Source organism: Microtus oregoni, unplaced genomic scaffold (genome assembly GCF_018167655.1).
Source record: "Microtus oregoni isolate MIOR12 unplaced genomic scaffold, Mior012 000150F_ref0000365, whole genome shotgun sequence".
NCBI classification, from domain to species: Eukaryota; Metazoa; Chordata; class Mammalia; order Rodentia; family Cricetidae; genus Microtus; species Microtus oregoni.
The window spans coordinates 290,058-302,839 of record NW_024544800.1 but is presented as its reverse complement, the minus strand read 5'-3'; the positions used below and the strand labels follow the sequence as shown (position 1 = coordinate 302,839).

The window sequence follows — 12,782 nt, the reverse complement described above, 5'->3', positions numbered from 1 at the left end:
AGTGAGTGCTATTATGACTTATATCTCATCTAAACCATTTTAAAAGGCAGGGAAAAAGTTCTTATCCTGACTGTTCTAATTAGTCAGCGCTATTTTAAGCACTTGTGCTAAATATGATGTAGTCAAAGCCTGCACGGGAACGGCGCCTTCGCAGAGTCCCCTTCCATTCGGATCTGTCTTTCCCGCATTCCTTTAGCCCCCTGGTATTTCTCCACCCTGGTTCCTGGTGGGCTTCCACTCTGCACGAGTCTTGGGTCACAGTTGTTACAAGCACTGCATGTGCCCCTGGTGGACCTCAAAATCAAATGGTTTGCTGACCCTCAGCAACTCTGCCTGTGTGACCTCGGGCCACTTGAGTTCTAACTCTCCCACAGTTGTTCCAGTCTGCACAGTAGGGGTGCCGACTGTGATCTGACCCTTTCCAGTGCTCACGTTCTAAGTGAGAAATCCAACTCGAACGGTTGCTTAGCCAATAGTATGCAAAGTCTCTGCCACTTTTGCCAACAGACACATTTATTTGGATTATTCACCTCGCAAGCAGCCACCATGATGCAATCCTCCAAAGAACCATTTTTAATGTATTTTTAAATTACCAATGTGGAATCCTTACCATTAAATACAAGGATTTAATCTAAGAAAAGTGTGGATTCAATACAGAATGTCTGATGTCTCGACCAGTACCTAAAGATACATTTGCAAATGAAGACAAAGCTTGGCTTATTAGGGCTCTGTTGAATTGAGCAAATCAAAGAAAAAATAAGGCTGGGGAGGCATTGCTAAGCAGTGCTTCAACTAATTCCTGAAAGGAAGGCCCTGTGCAGCAAGTGGAAGAAGGACTTGCCACAAGACAGCTCCTCAGGCGATGTCATAAACTCAAAAACACACTGAGAGCAGCAAACCCTGCAGCAATCACTTTAGCTACTTACAGCTTTTTATGCAGACCAGTTGCATTCCCCAAACAAAAGTCAAAGAAACAGTTAGTCACCAGTTTCCAGCATACCACCACCAGACAAACTCAACAGTATTGTTTCCATATGCCCAGCATCAGAGAGAAAACCGAAACAGCATCGGCTCTTCAGACACACACACACAGAGAGAGAGGGAGAGAAGGAGAGAGGGAGAGAGGGAGGGAGGGAGGGAGGGAGGGAGGGAGGGGGAGAGGGGGGGAGAGGGAGAGGGAGAGGGAGAGGGGAGAGGGAGAGGGAGAGGGAGAGGGAGAGAGAGAGAGAGAGAGAGAGAGAGAGAGAGAGAGAGAGCAGTGAGGGGGACAGGCAGGCAATGAGAAGCCATTTCCTTTGCAGAACCCACTCTTAAACTGAGAGCCAAAACTGATAACTGTTAGTTGCTAAGAAAAAATCCAAAGGCGAATTCTCTCCTGAGAAGCAAACCGCACAAGCCTGATTCATAAAAAACAAGACCCATAAGGTGCGTTCATTCCCTGTCAGGAAGCTGAAAGCCAAACATGGAGATGAAGGAGTCGAGATGTCCATTTGCATCTCTCTTTCCAATTACCTGAGACTAACGAGATCGCCTATTAGTTACCTCCCTTCACTCGTATCTCCCAAGGAGCCTGGTAAAGGGTGACAAGGCCATCTCTCTTTAGGGCTCAGAAAGCACGGAACCAGCGTGGGGGAGGGGCAGGAAGGACAAAGGTGGTCGCTTTTTTGAGGCTTCCTAGCTTTGCCACAGGGATCCCGGGTGGCTTCTCCTGTTCTGCTCGCAAAACTGGAGCACCTGCCAGGGCCAGGTCCCTTCCTCCACATGGGTTACAGGCCTGCAGGGCCTAGGTGTCCAAGGAAACCCGGGCGCTGCAGCCCTAAGGGACAAAGACCAGCCTTACAAGAGGGAGGGGGGACGAAAGACGTCTGGTACCGAATGAAAGCTTTGAGAAGACGGGGGGCACGAGAATCCTAAACTAATCGCCGGCATTCTTAGGGTTAGGGAGAGAAAATGCGCATGGGGGAAAGGGATGATTTAGAAAATTCCTGCGAGGACTCGAGGGCAGCTAGGGACGCAGCAGGAAGGAGGCTGTGGGCAGCACTGAGGCTTAAGGGGGCACAGCTGATGCGTGAGAAGCGGTGATGGCACGGAGGTGAAAGCCAGGGTTCGGTGGACGGAGAGCCCCTCGCGGCCCAGATGCAGGCCGAGCAAACCCCGAAGGTGGAGAAGGGGCCGCGGGGTGCGCAGCTCAGGCTTTCGAGGGAGAGGACAGAGATGGGGCGCAATGTTGGAAAAAAGGCTGAGAACAGAACAGTGGAGAGGCTAGGGGGGACTGCGAGGGGGCCTGGCCCCGGTCCGTCCCACCTCACCTGGCGCCCAGTCGGAGTTCAGGTCTAGTGTCGAGAAAGCGCCGGCTCCGGCCGGTCCCTCTGTCCCGCGCGGGAGACCACGGACACAAAGCGGGGCGCGCGAGAGGAGGGGAGAAGGGGAGGAGGGGGAGGGGATGGAGGAGGAGACGCCAGAGGCGCGAGGGGAGGAGGGGCGCCCGTCGCCCTCCGCCTGGGTCAGGGGGCGGGGCGTGCGGCTGGAGGCCGCGCTCGGCGCGCCAATGGTTGTCCAGCAGGCTCGCAGGCTGGGGCGCGCCTTCCTATGGTTCACCTCAGCACCTGGGCCTCCGCGGGCCCCGGCCAATCAAACACCTTTGTTTGTATAGCTGGCCCCGCCCACTCGCCCCTGCTGAGGACCTGCTAGCTGAGAAAACAAATTTCTCCGTCTGGCTGAGTCTTCTCCTGAAATCCCCCCCCACTGCGCCCCATCCCAAGGGTTTAGCATCACCTTTCAAAGCCTGTGTGGGTCTTGCAGTCATTTTGATGAAGGGAGATAAATGGGATTCACAAATATTTGACCCAAGATCGCTTAGGATTTCTTACTCTGAAGTCCTTCTAACCGAGAGTTACTCTTTTTCCAGGGCACACAATTCCAATCACCGCCTCTGAGCCCTCCGCTTCTCCTTGGCTTTTCCAGTTGCCCTAAAATCTGTGGCCCTTCTTCCCCGTGGGCTGCTGCCCACTACTGGCTTTGTGCAATATTGCACCCCTCATCAGCAGGCTCTAAACGCCCCTTGATTGATGCTCCCAAACCACCCAAACCAACCACACTGTCTAGAAGGGAAAGGAAATAAGAGGTTACCGCACTAGAGGACCGCAGATTTGGTCAAAGGCTTTGTTTCCTTAGGTAGGAAAAGCCAACACTAAGTATAGGTTTCAACTCGTCTTCCAGTCTTCCCTTACCTTCAGGTCTGTACTGGGCCACAATGGTGACTGACTGGCCAGCCCGTTTCAGGGCAGCTGCTGCCTGCTCATGAGTGGCATTCCTCAGGTTGACTCCGTTTACCTGTCCAGAGAGAGAGCTGTGAGTCACCCCAATGGCAAGAAAGAGTCATAGCAGTTAGAAAGGGGCTTACAGCCCATCTCTCAGCCGATTTGGATTTGTTTTCCCCAAATTCCATCCTTGCCCCCCCCCCAAATTAGGCCTATCACTAGTATAATAATTATTTTTGTGGAAGTCAAATGCCAATCAAACTTAAGATCCAGGGACATTCATTTCTTCCTCAAGCACAAGTCTTGGTCCCTTTTCCCTCATTAAAGATATTTATAAAGACAATTTACATTTTCTTCAGTTCTTAGCCCTTCCCTCATCTCAAGAAATATTTCTTGGCGGACACAAGGGCTCCCCTCCTCCCTTTTAGTTTGGCACAGCACCCATCCTCCCACCTCGCCTTTGTCTCACCGATAAGATCCGGTCTCCCCTTCGCAACTCCCCACTCAGGTCGGCTGGGCCTCCTGCCAGGATGAAGGAAACAAAAATGCCTTCTCCATCCTCTCCTCCCACGATGTTGAAGCCCAGGCCTGTAGACCCTTTGTGCAGGATGATCTTGCGGGGCTCTCTGGAGGAAAAGGAGTAAAGACATGACAGGGAGGTCAGGACCAAGGATGACAGGAACTGTTGACCCTGCGAAGACCAGTTTGTCACGAGAGCCATACTTGCTGTAGGAAAAGACTTGGGCTTTTATATGTGATACCCTGTTTTCCCCTTTGGCTCTTGAAACCTGCTTGGCTGCTCTGGTATGGCAGGTGCCAAGTTTCAGTTCCTCTTCCTAAAGCGCCCTAGTCAATTTCCCAATGGGCATTCCTCCGCACTCTCGGGTCAACAGAACCTCAGCCAGAACTCTAGAGCCCACATTTCCCAGCTCACTCGCTCATCTTCCCCTGAGTCTTCCGGTCTGTGAAAGGCCCTAGGCTGAAAGAGAAACCCATTAAGGGCAGTGGAGTGACCCTGGGTTGATGGCCCTCATCATCCAAAAGATACTTCCACTACACCTGCTGCTTCAAAGCTCTGAAGTCCCACCCTCCAATTTAGGACCCTTTCTACCCTCCCCCAACAACCTAACAGCTACTGCTGGCCAGTGTGGAAGACAGAGATGAAAAAAATCCCAGGTCCCGAAATGGTGCTTAAGGGCTACACTGAAGAGAGGAGACAAATATATTTCTTTAAAAAACTGACTAAAACTGGCCATATTCAAGGAAGCTGTCTCTAAATGGTCATAGTGCCACCAGGTGAGCGGAATTCTCTGCACATGTGTATCTCGACAACTCGCCCGACTCCCCAGCACGTTGTCCCATCCTGCCATCTTCATCTGTTACATCTTTCCTCGCCCAGGCCTCAAATGAGCCTCTTCCTTTCTTGCTGTTCCGAGTCTTGGGGTGCGATGCTCCCTACCTGGCATCCCCTCCGGGCCTCAGAGAGCGGAGCGGCCAGGCCCACCTCTGCGAGGCCCTCCTCCAGGCCGAAGCCGAGGCCGTGCCCAAACCCAGGGCCAAGCTTGAGCCTGAGAACTTGCGAGCCCTCTCCATGGCTCCTCTGGTTCTCCCCGGCTCAGCCTACCCTTCCGTCTCCACTGCAGCCGGCCCAGCAGCCACCTGGGCCCCACCCCGCAAACCTGTCCCCCTGCAACCCTGGCCGGCCTGACCAGTTCAACGGCCCCGGCCCGCCGCCACCACCACGGGGCGGAGCCCTTCCCCGCGCGGTCCCGGGCCGGCCTGGCGGTCTCTCAGAGTCCCGACGACCCCGTGGGCTGAAAGACCTTCCTCAGTGATTATGTATGGCTACCGCAGAGAGGATTGCCACTGTCGCGGGGCAGGAAACCCCCGTCACCCGACCCCTCCCCCCAGCCCCCTAAATGCTTCACCCCACCCCGGATCTGCTTTTTCTGTTCTGGGCCACTCGCTAGGCACTCCCCCTGACGGCAGAACTCGTTCTTGCAGCCACCTCTGCCCCCTCCTAGAGTCCCAAGGCCTCACTGTTGCCGGCCAGAAAATGGCATCCTCACTCCACTCTAGGTGGAAAGAATAGGATAGGGTCTTACCTGGTGAAGTCTTCCTCAGCCAGCATGTGCCTGGGAATGGGAGAGTAGCGTGTAGGGGGCACCTGAGGAGGAGCAGGGTAGGTGACCTTGCTCTCGACTGCCCCGAGATAACCCAGGTTGGAATTATGGCTTATGTGGTTGTCAGCCAAGGCAGTGAAAGCTGAGGTGGAAAAAGAAAGAAAATGGTCCAGAGATGCCCCCACTATGGAATTTTTCCCAACCCCCTTCAAGGATTTTTCCATACACCCTACCTCAGGTGCAAAAAACGACCCAGGGATGCTGATTACCTAGGCGCAGCCCTCTGTTTTATCCACTCCCCCACTCTCACCCCAGGGTTCCTCCTCCTCAGTCCTTTTCTAAACCCTGGGCTTACCCCTGGGCCTCTTAGAAAGAGCTGAAGTCAAGGCAGTCGACAAAGAAAGGCATGGGTAGGGGTGTGACTAATAATAATCCCTCACATCTCTATAGCCTAAGAGTTTTCCAAAGGCTTTCTCATCCATGATCCCATTTGATCCTTGCACCAGCCCAATGAGGAAGGCAGCATAAGTATCATTAGCTCCTTTAGGCTGAAGAGGAAACTAAAGGTGCGAAAAGAACCTGCCCAAGGACACCCAACTCCCAAGCACAGGGACTGGGGCCTGGACTCAGTTATGACACAGGCATTTGTATTTGTACAGACATTTTACCCCCGGCCCCCCGAAACCAAGGCCAAAGACCAATGGGTACGTACTGCTGGCGTAGTCAGGGGGAGCATACATGTCGTTGAGGTGGAGGCTGCCTGGCTTGGCCACCTTCAGATAGACCATATCTGATGTGTTCTTCAGTGAGGCTACAGCTTCCTCATGCCTCACGTCCTGCAGATTGGTGTTGTTCACCTGGAAGAGGAGACACCCTGGGGTGGGTCTAAGAAAGAGAAACCTCTCCAGGGAGCTCAAAGGAATGGCCTTTAAGTATACTAACAGATCCAAGTGAGGTAGTACTAAAGGGATATAAAGGTGCTTGACCCTACCATGAAAAGAACTAGGGTCTTGATTCCTGGGTATACACAACTCAAGTGATAGTCTTGAAATTCTCCGAAATGCCTCCTTCTCTGCTGAGGCTTAGGTGTAGTGAGAGGGTCACCAGGGCTGCCCCTCCCCACCCTCCCACTTGGGCATCCCCATGAAGGCTGTCTCACCGCAAGCAGCCGGTCCCCAATCTGTAGGCGGCCATCCTTCTGAGCAGCTCCTCCTTCGATGATCTTGGTGATGTAGATGCTGTTGTCTCCTGGGATATGCTGGTTGCCAATGCCTCCAGCAATGCTGAAACCCAGGCCTAAAGGGCACCCAGCAGGAAGGTGGGAAAGGGCCACAAAAAGAGATCAGCACGGTTCCTACATTGCAAAGTTGATTCCCTACCAGCTATCCCAATATCCCTTCCAAAAGCTCCTTTCCCACCAGGAACCCCAAACACCAGCCTAGCACCCCAAGGGCAGTAAGGGGTGAAACCTGAGGTCAAGAAAGAAGGCTATGAGCTGGGACTGGAGGACTCATGCTAGGAGGAAGGCCACTCCCTTCCATTCCCCCACGGAGCAGCTGTGACCTAGGACCTGGGGGTGGGGGTGGGGGGCTAGAGCTAGGAACCAGGGGGGCCACACCTTTGGGCCCTTTGAGCAGGTTGACCTCCATGATAGTCTCAGGCGGGGGCTGTCGCCGCCGCACCACCAACCGCACCACAGGGCCTGCCTCCTTCAGCGCCTCCACAGCCCGGCTGTGCACCACCTCGGACACGTCCACTTCATTCACCCGTAGCACACAGTCGTTCACCCTGTGGGGAAAGCCCGAGAGGCATGACACCGTGCCACCATCCCTCTACCGTGTCTTCTATAGCCTCCCTCTCCTCTCCCTTTCTCCTTTCCCTCTCTGATCTAACAGAAGGATCATGCTGCCAGGCTGACCCTCGTCTTCTCGCCTCCATCCTGTCCCTTCCACCCACAGCCCTGCTTCCAGGCCATCTCACCCCAGCCTCCCATCCATGGCAGCTGCTCCACCAGGAATGATCTTGGTAATAAAGATGCCAGGGTCATCAGGGACATGAGGGTTGTCGATGCCACCTGCGATACTGAAGCCCAGGCCAGAGTTGCCCTGAGAAGGGGGTGGAAGGGCATAGTCATTTCATTCTGAGAGCACAGGAAAGAAGGGTCTTGGCACTCCATCTCCCTCTATGTTCCAGAGTAGGTTCTCCAGGTCCCATGGTAGGATGGGGCACATTCATCAGAAGCCTAGCAGTTTCTCAGCCTGTGTTGACCATTTGGGTGGGGAGGCCTCGGCAAACCAACCCCCCACCCCAATTCTCCAGGCCTCAGTAAGCAAGATCAATGAACATTTATTTGGTAGATGAATGATATGGCTTCTGAGGGCCCTGTTTCCCCATACTCTCAATAAGGCTCCCCTTCGAGTCTTGAAATGCTGCTCAGGGCCCTCCCCTCTCCTGGATGCAACCCTTGCTTCCCATTTCCCACCCTCCCTACTGGAAAACTTACCCGCTCCAGTACTATCTCCTCGTACTTGAACATGCCATCACTGCCGTTCACCTAAGGGAACACAGAGTGCTTCCTTCAGAGTTTCCTGCCCTCCCAGCCAGCTGCCCTCTAGTCAATGTGCTTCCTTCCCCGCTCCCACAAAGATCTCAAGCACACCACTGGATATCACTAGAGCACAGATGGGGACAGGCTGACCCCAAGCGAGCACACCCCTCCCCTTGCATTCAACCATAAGTCCAAAGCCAGCAGCTTGTTTAGTTCAGATCAATTGTCTGAGACTGAGCCAATCAGTGGTGCACTCACCGATAGGCTGGGCTCCAGGGCCTCGGGGTTCACTAGGAGGGGTGCAGGGCTGGCCTAAGGGGGATGGCAGAGATGGAGCATGGTGGGCAAACCATACCACACCCAGCATCAATAGGAAGTGCCCAGAAGCCTGGCTAGGGAACCTCTCCGTTTCTGAACCACAGCTCCCCCTGACTTCGGGATCATACATTCCCACAATGTCAGATACAGGAAGACAGCACACACCATCTTAGCCAACCACTTTCACATGACAGCTGGGGACACTAAGACCCAGAGAGGTTGTAGGGTGTGCCTAAGGGCACACTGGGAGTTGGGGTGTAAAACCTGTGTAGGTGCTCTTTGGATTATAGGAGGCTTCAAGGCCAGGGGCATTTTGGCTACTCATCCCTTCTCCGTGTTATTTCTGTCAGAGTACCTTGGAAGCCCTATTTTTACACTTTCTTCAAAGGTTCCAGAAATTCAAGTTCTCAAATGGACGGGAGTAAAAATTCTAATCCATTTTTTTTTCCCAAGGGACTTTCAACTTGAATCCTTTGTGTCCCAGAAGAAAGGGTCGGGGTGGGAACTGGTCAGGAGTCTAAGGACAAACCAGGGGTAGGACAGGACTGGAGTAGGCAAAATTCCCCGTGAAGGAGAACCTGATGGCCCACAGACATTGAAGCAGAACATGTGCCCTTTAACACACAGTGGCTATGAGAAGACAGGCAAGAAAATGATTCCCAAATCACAGGCTGTTTTCAGCAGCACACAGACATGGCCTTCCTGACAAGACAAGCTTGTGGCCGGTTTTCCAGCGGAAATCTGATTCTTCCCAGACAAGTACACCTGCTTCTTCATTCCCACATTCATTTCCAAGACTGAAGAAGCCCCCTTGTCTCTCTCCCCAAGTGTCCCAGCACTAATCCACATTTCAATGGCCATCTTGCACCTTTCGGAAGTTTCCGCCCCAGGGGAGAACTGCTGGAAAGGGTGAGGGCTCATTTGTTTTTCCGGCTCTGCTTCCCCCTTCCCAGTCCCATCCTTTGCAGGGCTGGCTTCAAGAGTGCTGACTAGCCATCCCGCCCTTATTCCCTCCTTCTTGTTCTGTGGTCTTAAGGAGTCAGTGGTAGGATTCCAGCCTCATCCTGGTCCCAGGAGGAAAACAACCTCTGGCTCTTCAGAGACCCCACCCCCAGACCAACACAGTTGACTGAAGTACAATGCAATAACTACAGAGGAAAAGAAAATCCATGCAGCTCTTTTGTGCCCCTGGTGCACCATGTGTGCCCACATGTGCCAAGCCATGCCCCCCAAGCTCAGTTTGGGTGGTACCTGGAGGTCTCAGCTCCCAGTTGCTCACGCTCTAGCCCTGGTCCCACTCCCACTCAGAACCCTTGCCACCCAAAGATCAGTCTGGATAAAGAAATGGTACCCAATGAGCCCAGCCCTGGAATTGGCACCTATCTCCCACTGGGCAGGCCAAGCATGAGCATGTGTTTGTAAGGGAAAAGCAAAGGAGAGGGGATTCACTGGAGAGGGCAAAAACCAAGGCTAGGGGACACAGGAAGAGGTGTAGGCAGACAGAAAAGCAGTACATAGGATCCCTCACTCCAAGAAGCCCCCTCTTTTTCTTCTAGGTGGAAACACATCCCATCCTCAGAGGAGGACAGGGATGGTCAGAATGGTCACCAGCTTGGGGCACTCAGCACATGGCCATCAATGGCAAAGCCTCCTCCTCTCTTTCCACCCTGGGGGCGGCAGAACTAGAGAGGCCCTCCGCCATGCATGCCAGAGACCTGGCTCTGCCGGCCCAGCCTCCATTTTGCTGCTTCTCCCACAGATGCTCCTTCCATTTTCTAAGCTGGCAGTTCAGGCTGGGAGTGGAAGCCGGAGTTGTGCCCAGCACCCAGGGGCTCCCAAGCTGTGCCAAATCAGAGCTGGGGAGCTAAGTTCTCCCACATCTGTGGGTACCTACAAGGGCCATGCCCCACTCGGGGAAGACCCTGCACTAGGGCAGTTACCCTTCGCCTGGCTTCAGGCAATAAGCCTGCTTTGGAGCAAAGAGACTTGTTTAACACCTCCCCCCCCCCACCCCCCCCCCCCCCCCACCAGCAGACACACTTCAGAGCAAGCGGCTTGGACAAAAGAGTCTGTCCTTCTCAGCAGCCTCTCAGCCTCGCTCGGGACGTGTCTCGCCTCCTCCCCCTCCCCTCTTTTTCCTGTCAAGCGCTTCTCACCAGGGACAACACACACACATGTATACACACGCGTGCGCGGGCACACACACGTGTACACTCTTGAAACCACATGCTTACACACATATACATGGAGACACACACATAGGCAAACACAACTACTCCTGAAGCCTCGTCTACAGAGCCACCTCCACATCCAGAGAGACATCCTCGCACATCCATGTGCACGTTCACACACAAAGGGACTGGGACGGAGAGGGACTCATGGTATTGAGATGAAGCTCAGCCAGTCCCGCACACGGGTTCCGCTACATACATTCACACAAGCTCCATTACTTTCCTCCACACACCCCAACATACATACAAACACATATGTTCCCCCCCCCTACGCAGAGCACCATGCCCCCTCCTCCCCTCCTGTGGAGACACACACCACATACAACCCCCGCAGAACCTCCCGCCCCCTGCCAGACACAGAGACACTGCCAACCTCCCCCCCCTCGCCGCACTGAGACAAACCCAAATCCCCCACACTAGAAAATGTGCCCCTCCGCCATACCATCACCCCCGACACAAACAGCTCCTCCCAATCCCCTTCAAATGGAGACCCCCTAAACAGACACACAAGGGTGCACATATTTGCAACACTATCTTTTTGGTCAGCCGCAGTGTTAAGGCTCAGGGTCCAGAGACTTGGAGCCCCAGCAATCCCTACTGTTTCCCAGACTTCCTAGACCCCAATCCCTAGTCCTTTTGGGTTGTCCCACCAGCCCCCACCACCCGCCCATCCGCTGGTCCTTACCTGCTCATACCAATCTCGGTTGGTACAGGTGCACTCGGGCCACCAGCTGGTGCCACTGCCGTTAAGTTTAGGGGTGCTCTTGCCGGGGACTGGCTTAGGGGGCACTGGCCCCACATCTCGGTCTGTGGGGATGAGCTTGGCCTTGGTGCGAGGGGTGGGGGTAGCCCCTGCCTGTGAAGGCAGGGTCTGCGAGCTGTAACCTCCATAACTGGAGCTGGCCCCATTGCCCCCGCTTGGCCCATAGGGGTCCGGCACCTGCCAATCCCCGTAGCCAGGGGGCTCAAGACGCCGCAGGGCGGCCAGGCGGGTCACCTCATAGCACTCGGGGCACTTACAGCAGTGCTGGTGCTTGTGCATGGCACTGCCCCCCGCGGCTCGGACCCCCCAGCCCACGCCAGTTTCCACGCCGCCACCACCACCACCACCACCACCACCGGGCTCCCGAGCACACTCGCACTGCTCAGACCAGGATGGGGGGGTCACCCGTGGGGGTGCCCGGGCGGAGCGGGGCCTGGGGCCGGGCGGGCGTCCCGGGGCTTCTGCCCCCACGCTGCCCCGAGCCCACGGCTCCCCCTCCAGCACTGGTGGCTCCGTGTCGCCCGTTGTGGCTTCTGGGCCAAGGCCCAGCGGCAAAGAAGAAGCGGGAGCCCAGGCAAAGGCTAGGCGCGGCGAGAACCTCTTCTGCTCAGGTCCCCAGGATGGATCTGAGTGGAGTCAAGAGCATCTCTCCCTGGCTCCCTTCTCAATTGATTCCAGCCAATCAGCGTACAGAATCAGGCAGCGGCGGTGGCAGCAGCAGGAATGCTAAACAGCTGCTCCTTAAAGGAACAGAAGCAGAGGCGCCCCCCGAGCTCAGCCACAGCTCCCCCGTTCTCGGGGGTACTTGCTACCCTGGTCTAGGTGACTGAGATTTGGACCACTGGAGAGCTGAGGAGCACGATCCCCTGTCCCTCTGTCGCCAATTTCAGGCTGTCTTCTGCCCACTCCACCCCGCCCCACTTCCAAGAGGGAGTTGCAGTGAGATGCTCAATGGGTCCCTAAGCCTGCTCTAAGCTAGGGCCACCAGAAGTAAAGACAGCAACAGAACAGACCAAAGGGGAATCTGGGCAGGGTGCGAGAAGTGCTGCCTCCTGCAGGGGACCAAGGAAGAGGGCAGCATCTAGATCTATTAAATATCCGAATCGGGACCATTGTTCTCCGATCCTCTAGGCCCTGAAATGGCTATTTCATAGTCGACCTTCTTACATCACCAGTGAGAGACTTAACCCCAGAACCGGCAATAGTAGAAAACTACTTAAGCCTGCCTCAGACACTTCTGCCTCCACTCCGTGGTTATTGTTAGGCCAAGAAGCCTTGGGACGCTGAGAGGAAAGGGAGTCCAGAGTAGAAGGAAGGAAGTGACAAGGAAAGCTCTGATGTGAGAAAAGCCAGCTCTGCGGCTCTGGAAAAGCACCTAGGAATACCTGCTGAAGGGGGTCTCCGTAGATTCTCCTGTAGAAGGGGGGAAAGGGATGATGATAAGACAGAATCTTTTTTTTTTTTTGAGACTGAGTGACCATCTTGCCTTAACTACCTGATTGGTGCTATTACAGGTGTCGCCTGGCCTAACTTTTTGTT

General features: G+C 54.6%; 1 protein-coding gene across 7 annotated transcripts in view; it reads right to left on the bottom strand.

Annotated features, from left to right (window-relative positions):
- The window catches only part of LOC121444944 (disks large homolog 3), a 51,339-nt gene extending 39,431 nt beyond the window's left edge, over positions 1–11,908 (bottom strand). For 3 of the 7 annotated variants that reach the window (XM_041646890.1, XM_041646891.1, XM_041646893.1), the window contains exons 1-10: positions 11,166–11,908; positions 8,190–8,243; positions 7,887–7,937; positions 7,364–7,488; positions 7,002–7,171; positions 6,543–6,679; positions 6,096–6,240; positions 5,366–5,525; positions 3,730–3,886; positions 3,231–3,333 (exon numbers count right to left, since the gene is read on the bottom strand). In XM_041646890.1, the coding sequence (XP_041502824.1) occupies positions 3,231–3,333; positions 3,730–3,886; positions 5,366–5,525; positions 6,096–6,240; positions 6,543–6,679; positions 7,002–7,171; positions 7,364–7,488; positions 7,887–7,937; positions 8,190–8,243; positions 11,166–11,522 (1,459 nt within the window). In that variant the 5' untranslated portion in view covers positions 11,523–11,908. Of the gene's footprint in view, positions 1–2,309; positions 2,413–3,230; positions 3,334–3,729; positions 3,887–4,719; positions 5,107–5,365; positions 5,526–6,095; positions 6,241–6,542; positions 6,680–7,001; positions 7,172–7,363; positions 7,489–7,886; positions 7,938–8,189; positions 8,244–11,165 lie in introns of those variants that run through there. The other 4 variants (XM_041646892.1, XM_041646894.1, XM_041646895.1 and 1 more) reach the window with 3 other exon arrangements.
- Between the last annotated feature and the right edge of the window lie 874 nt (positions 11,909–12,782).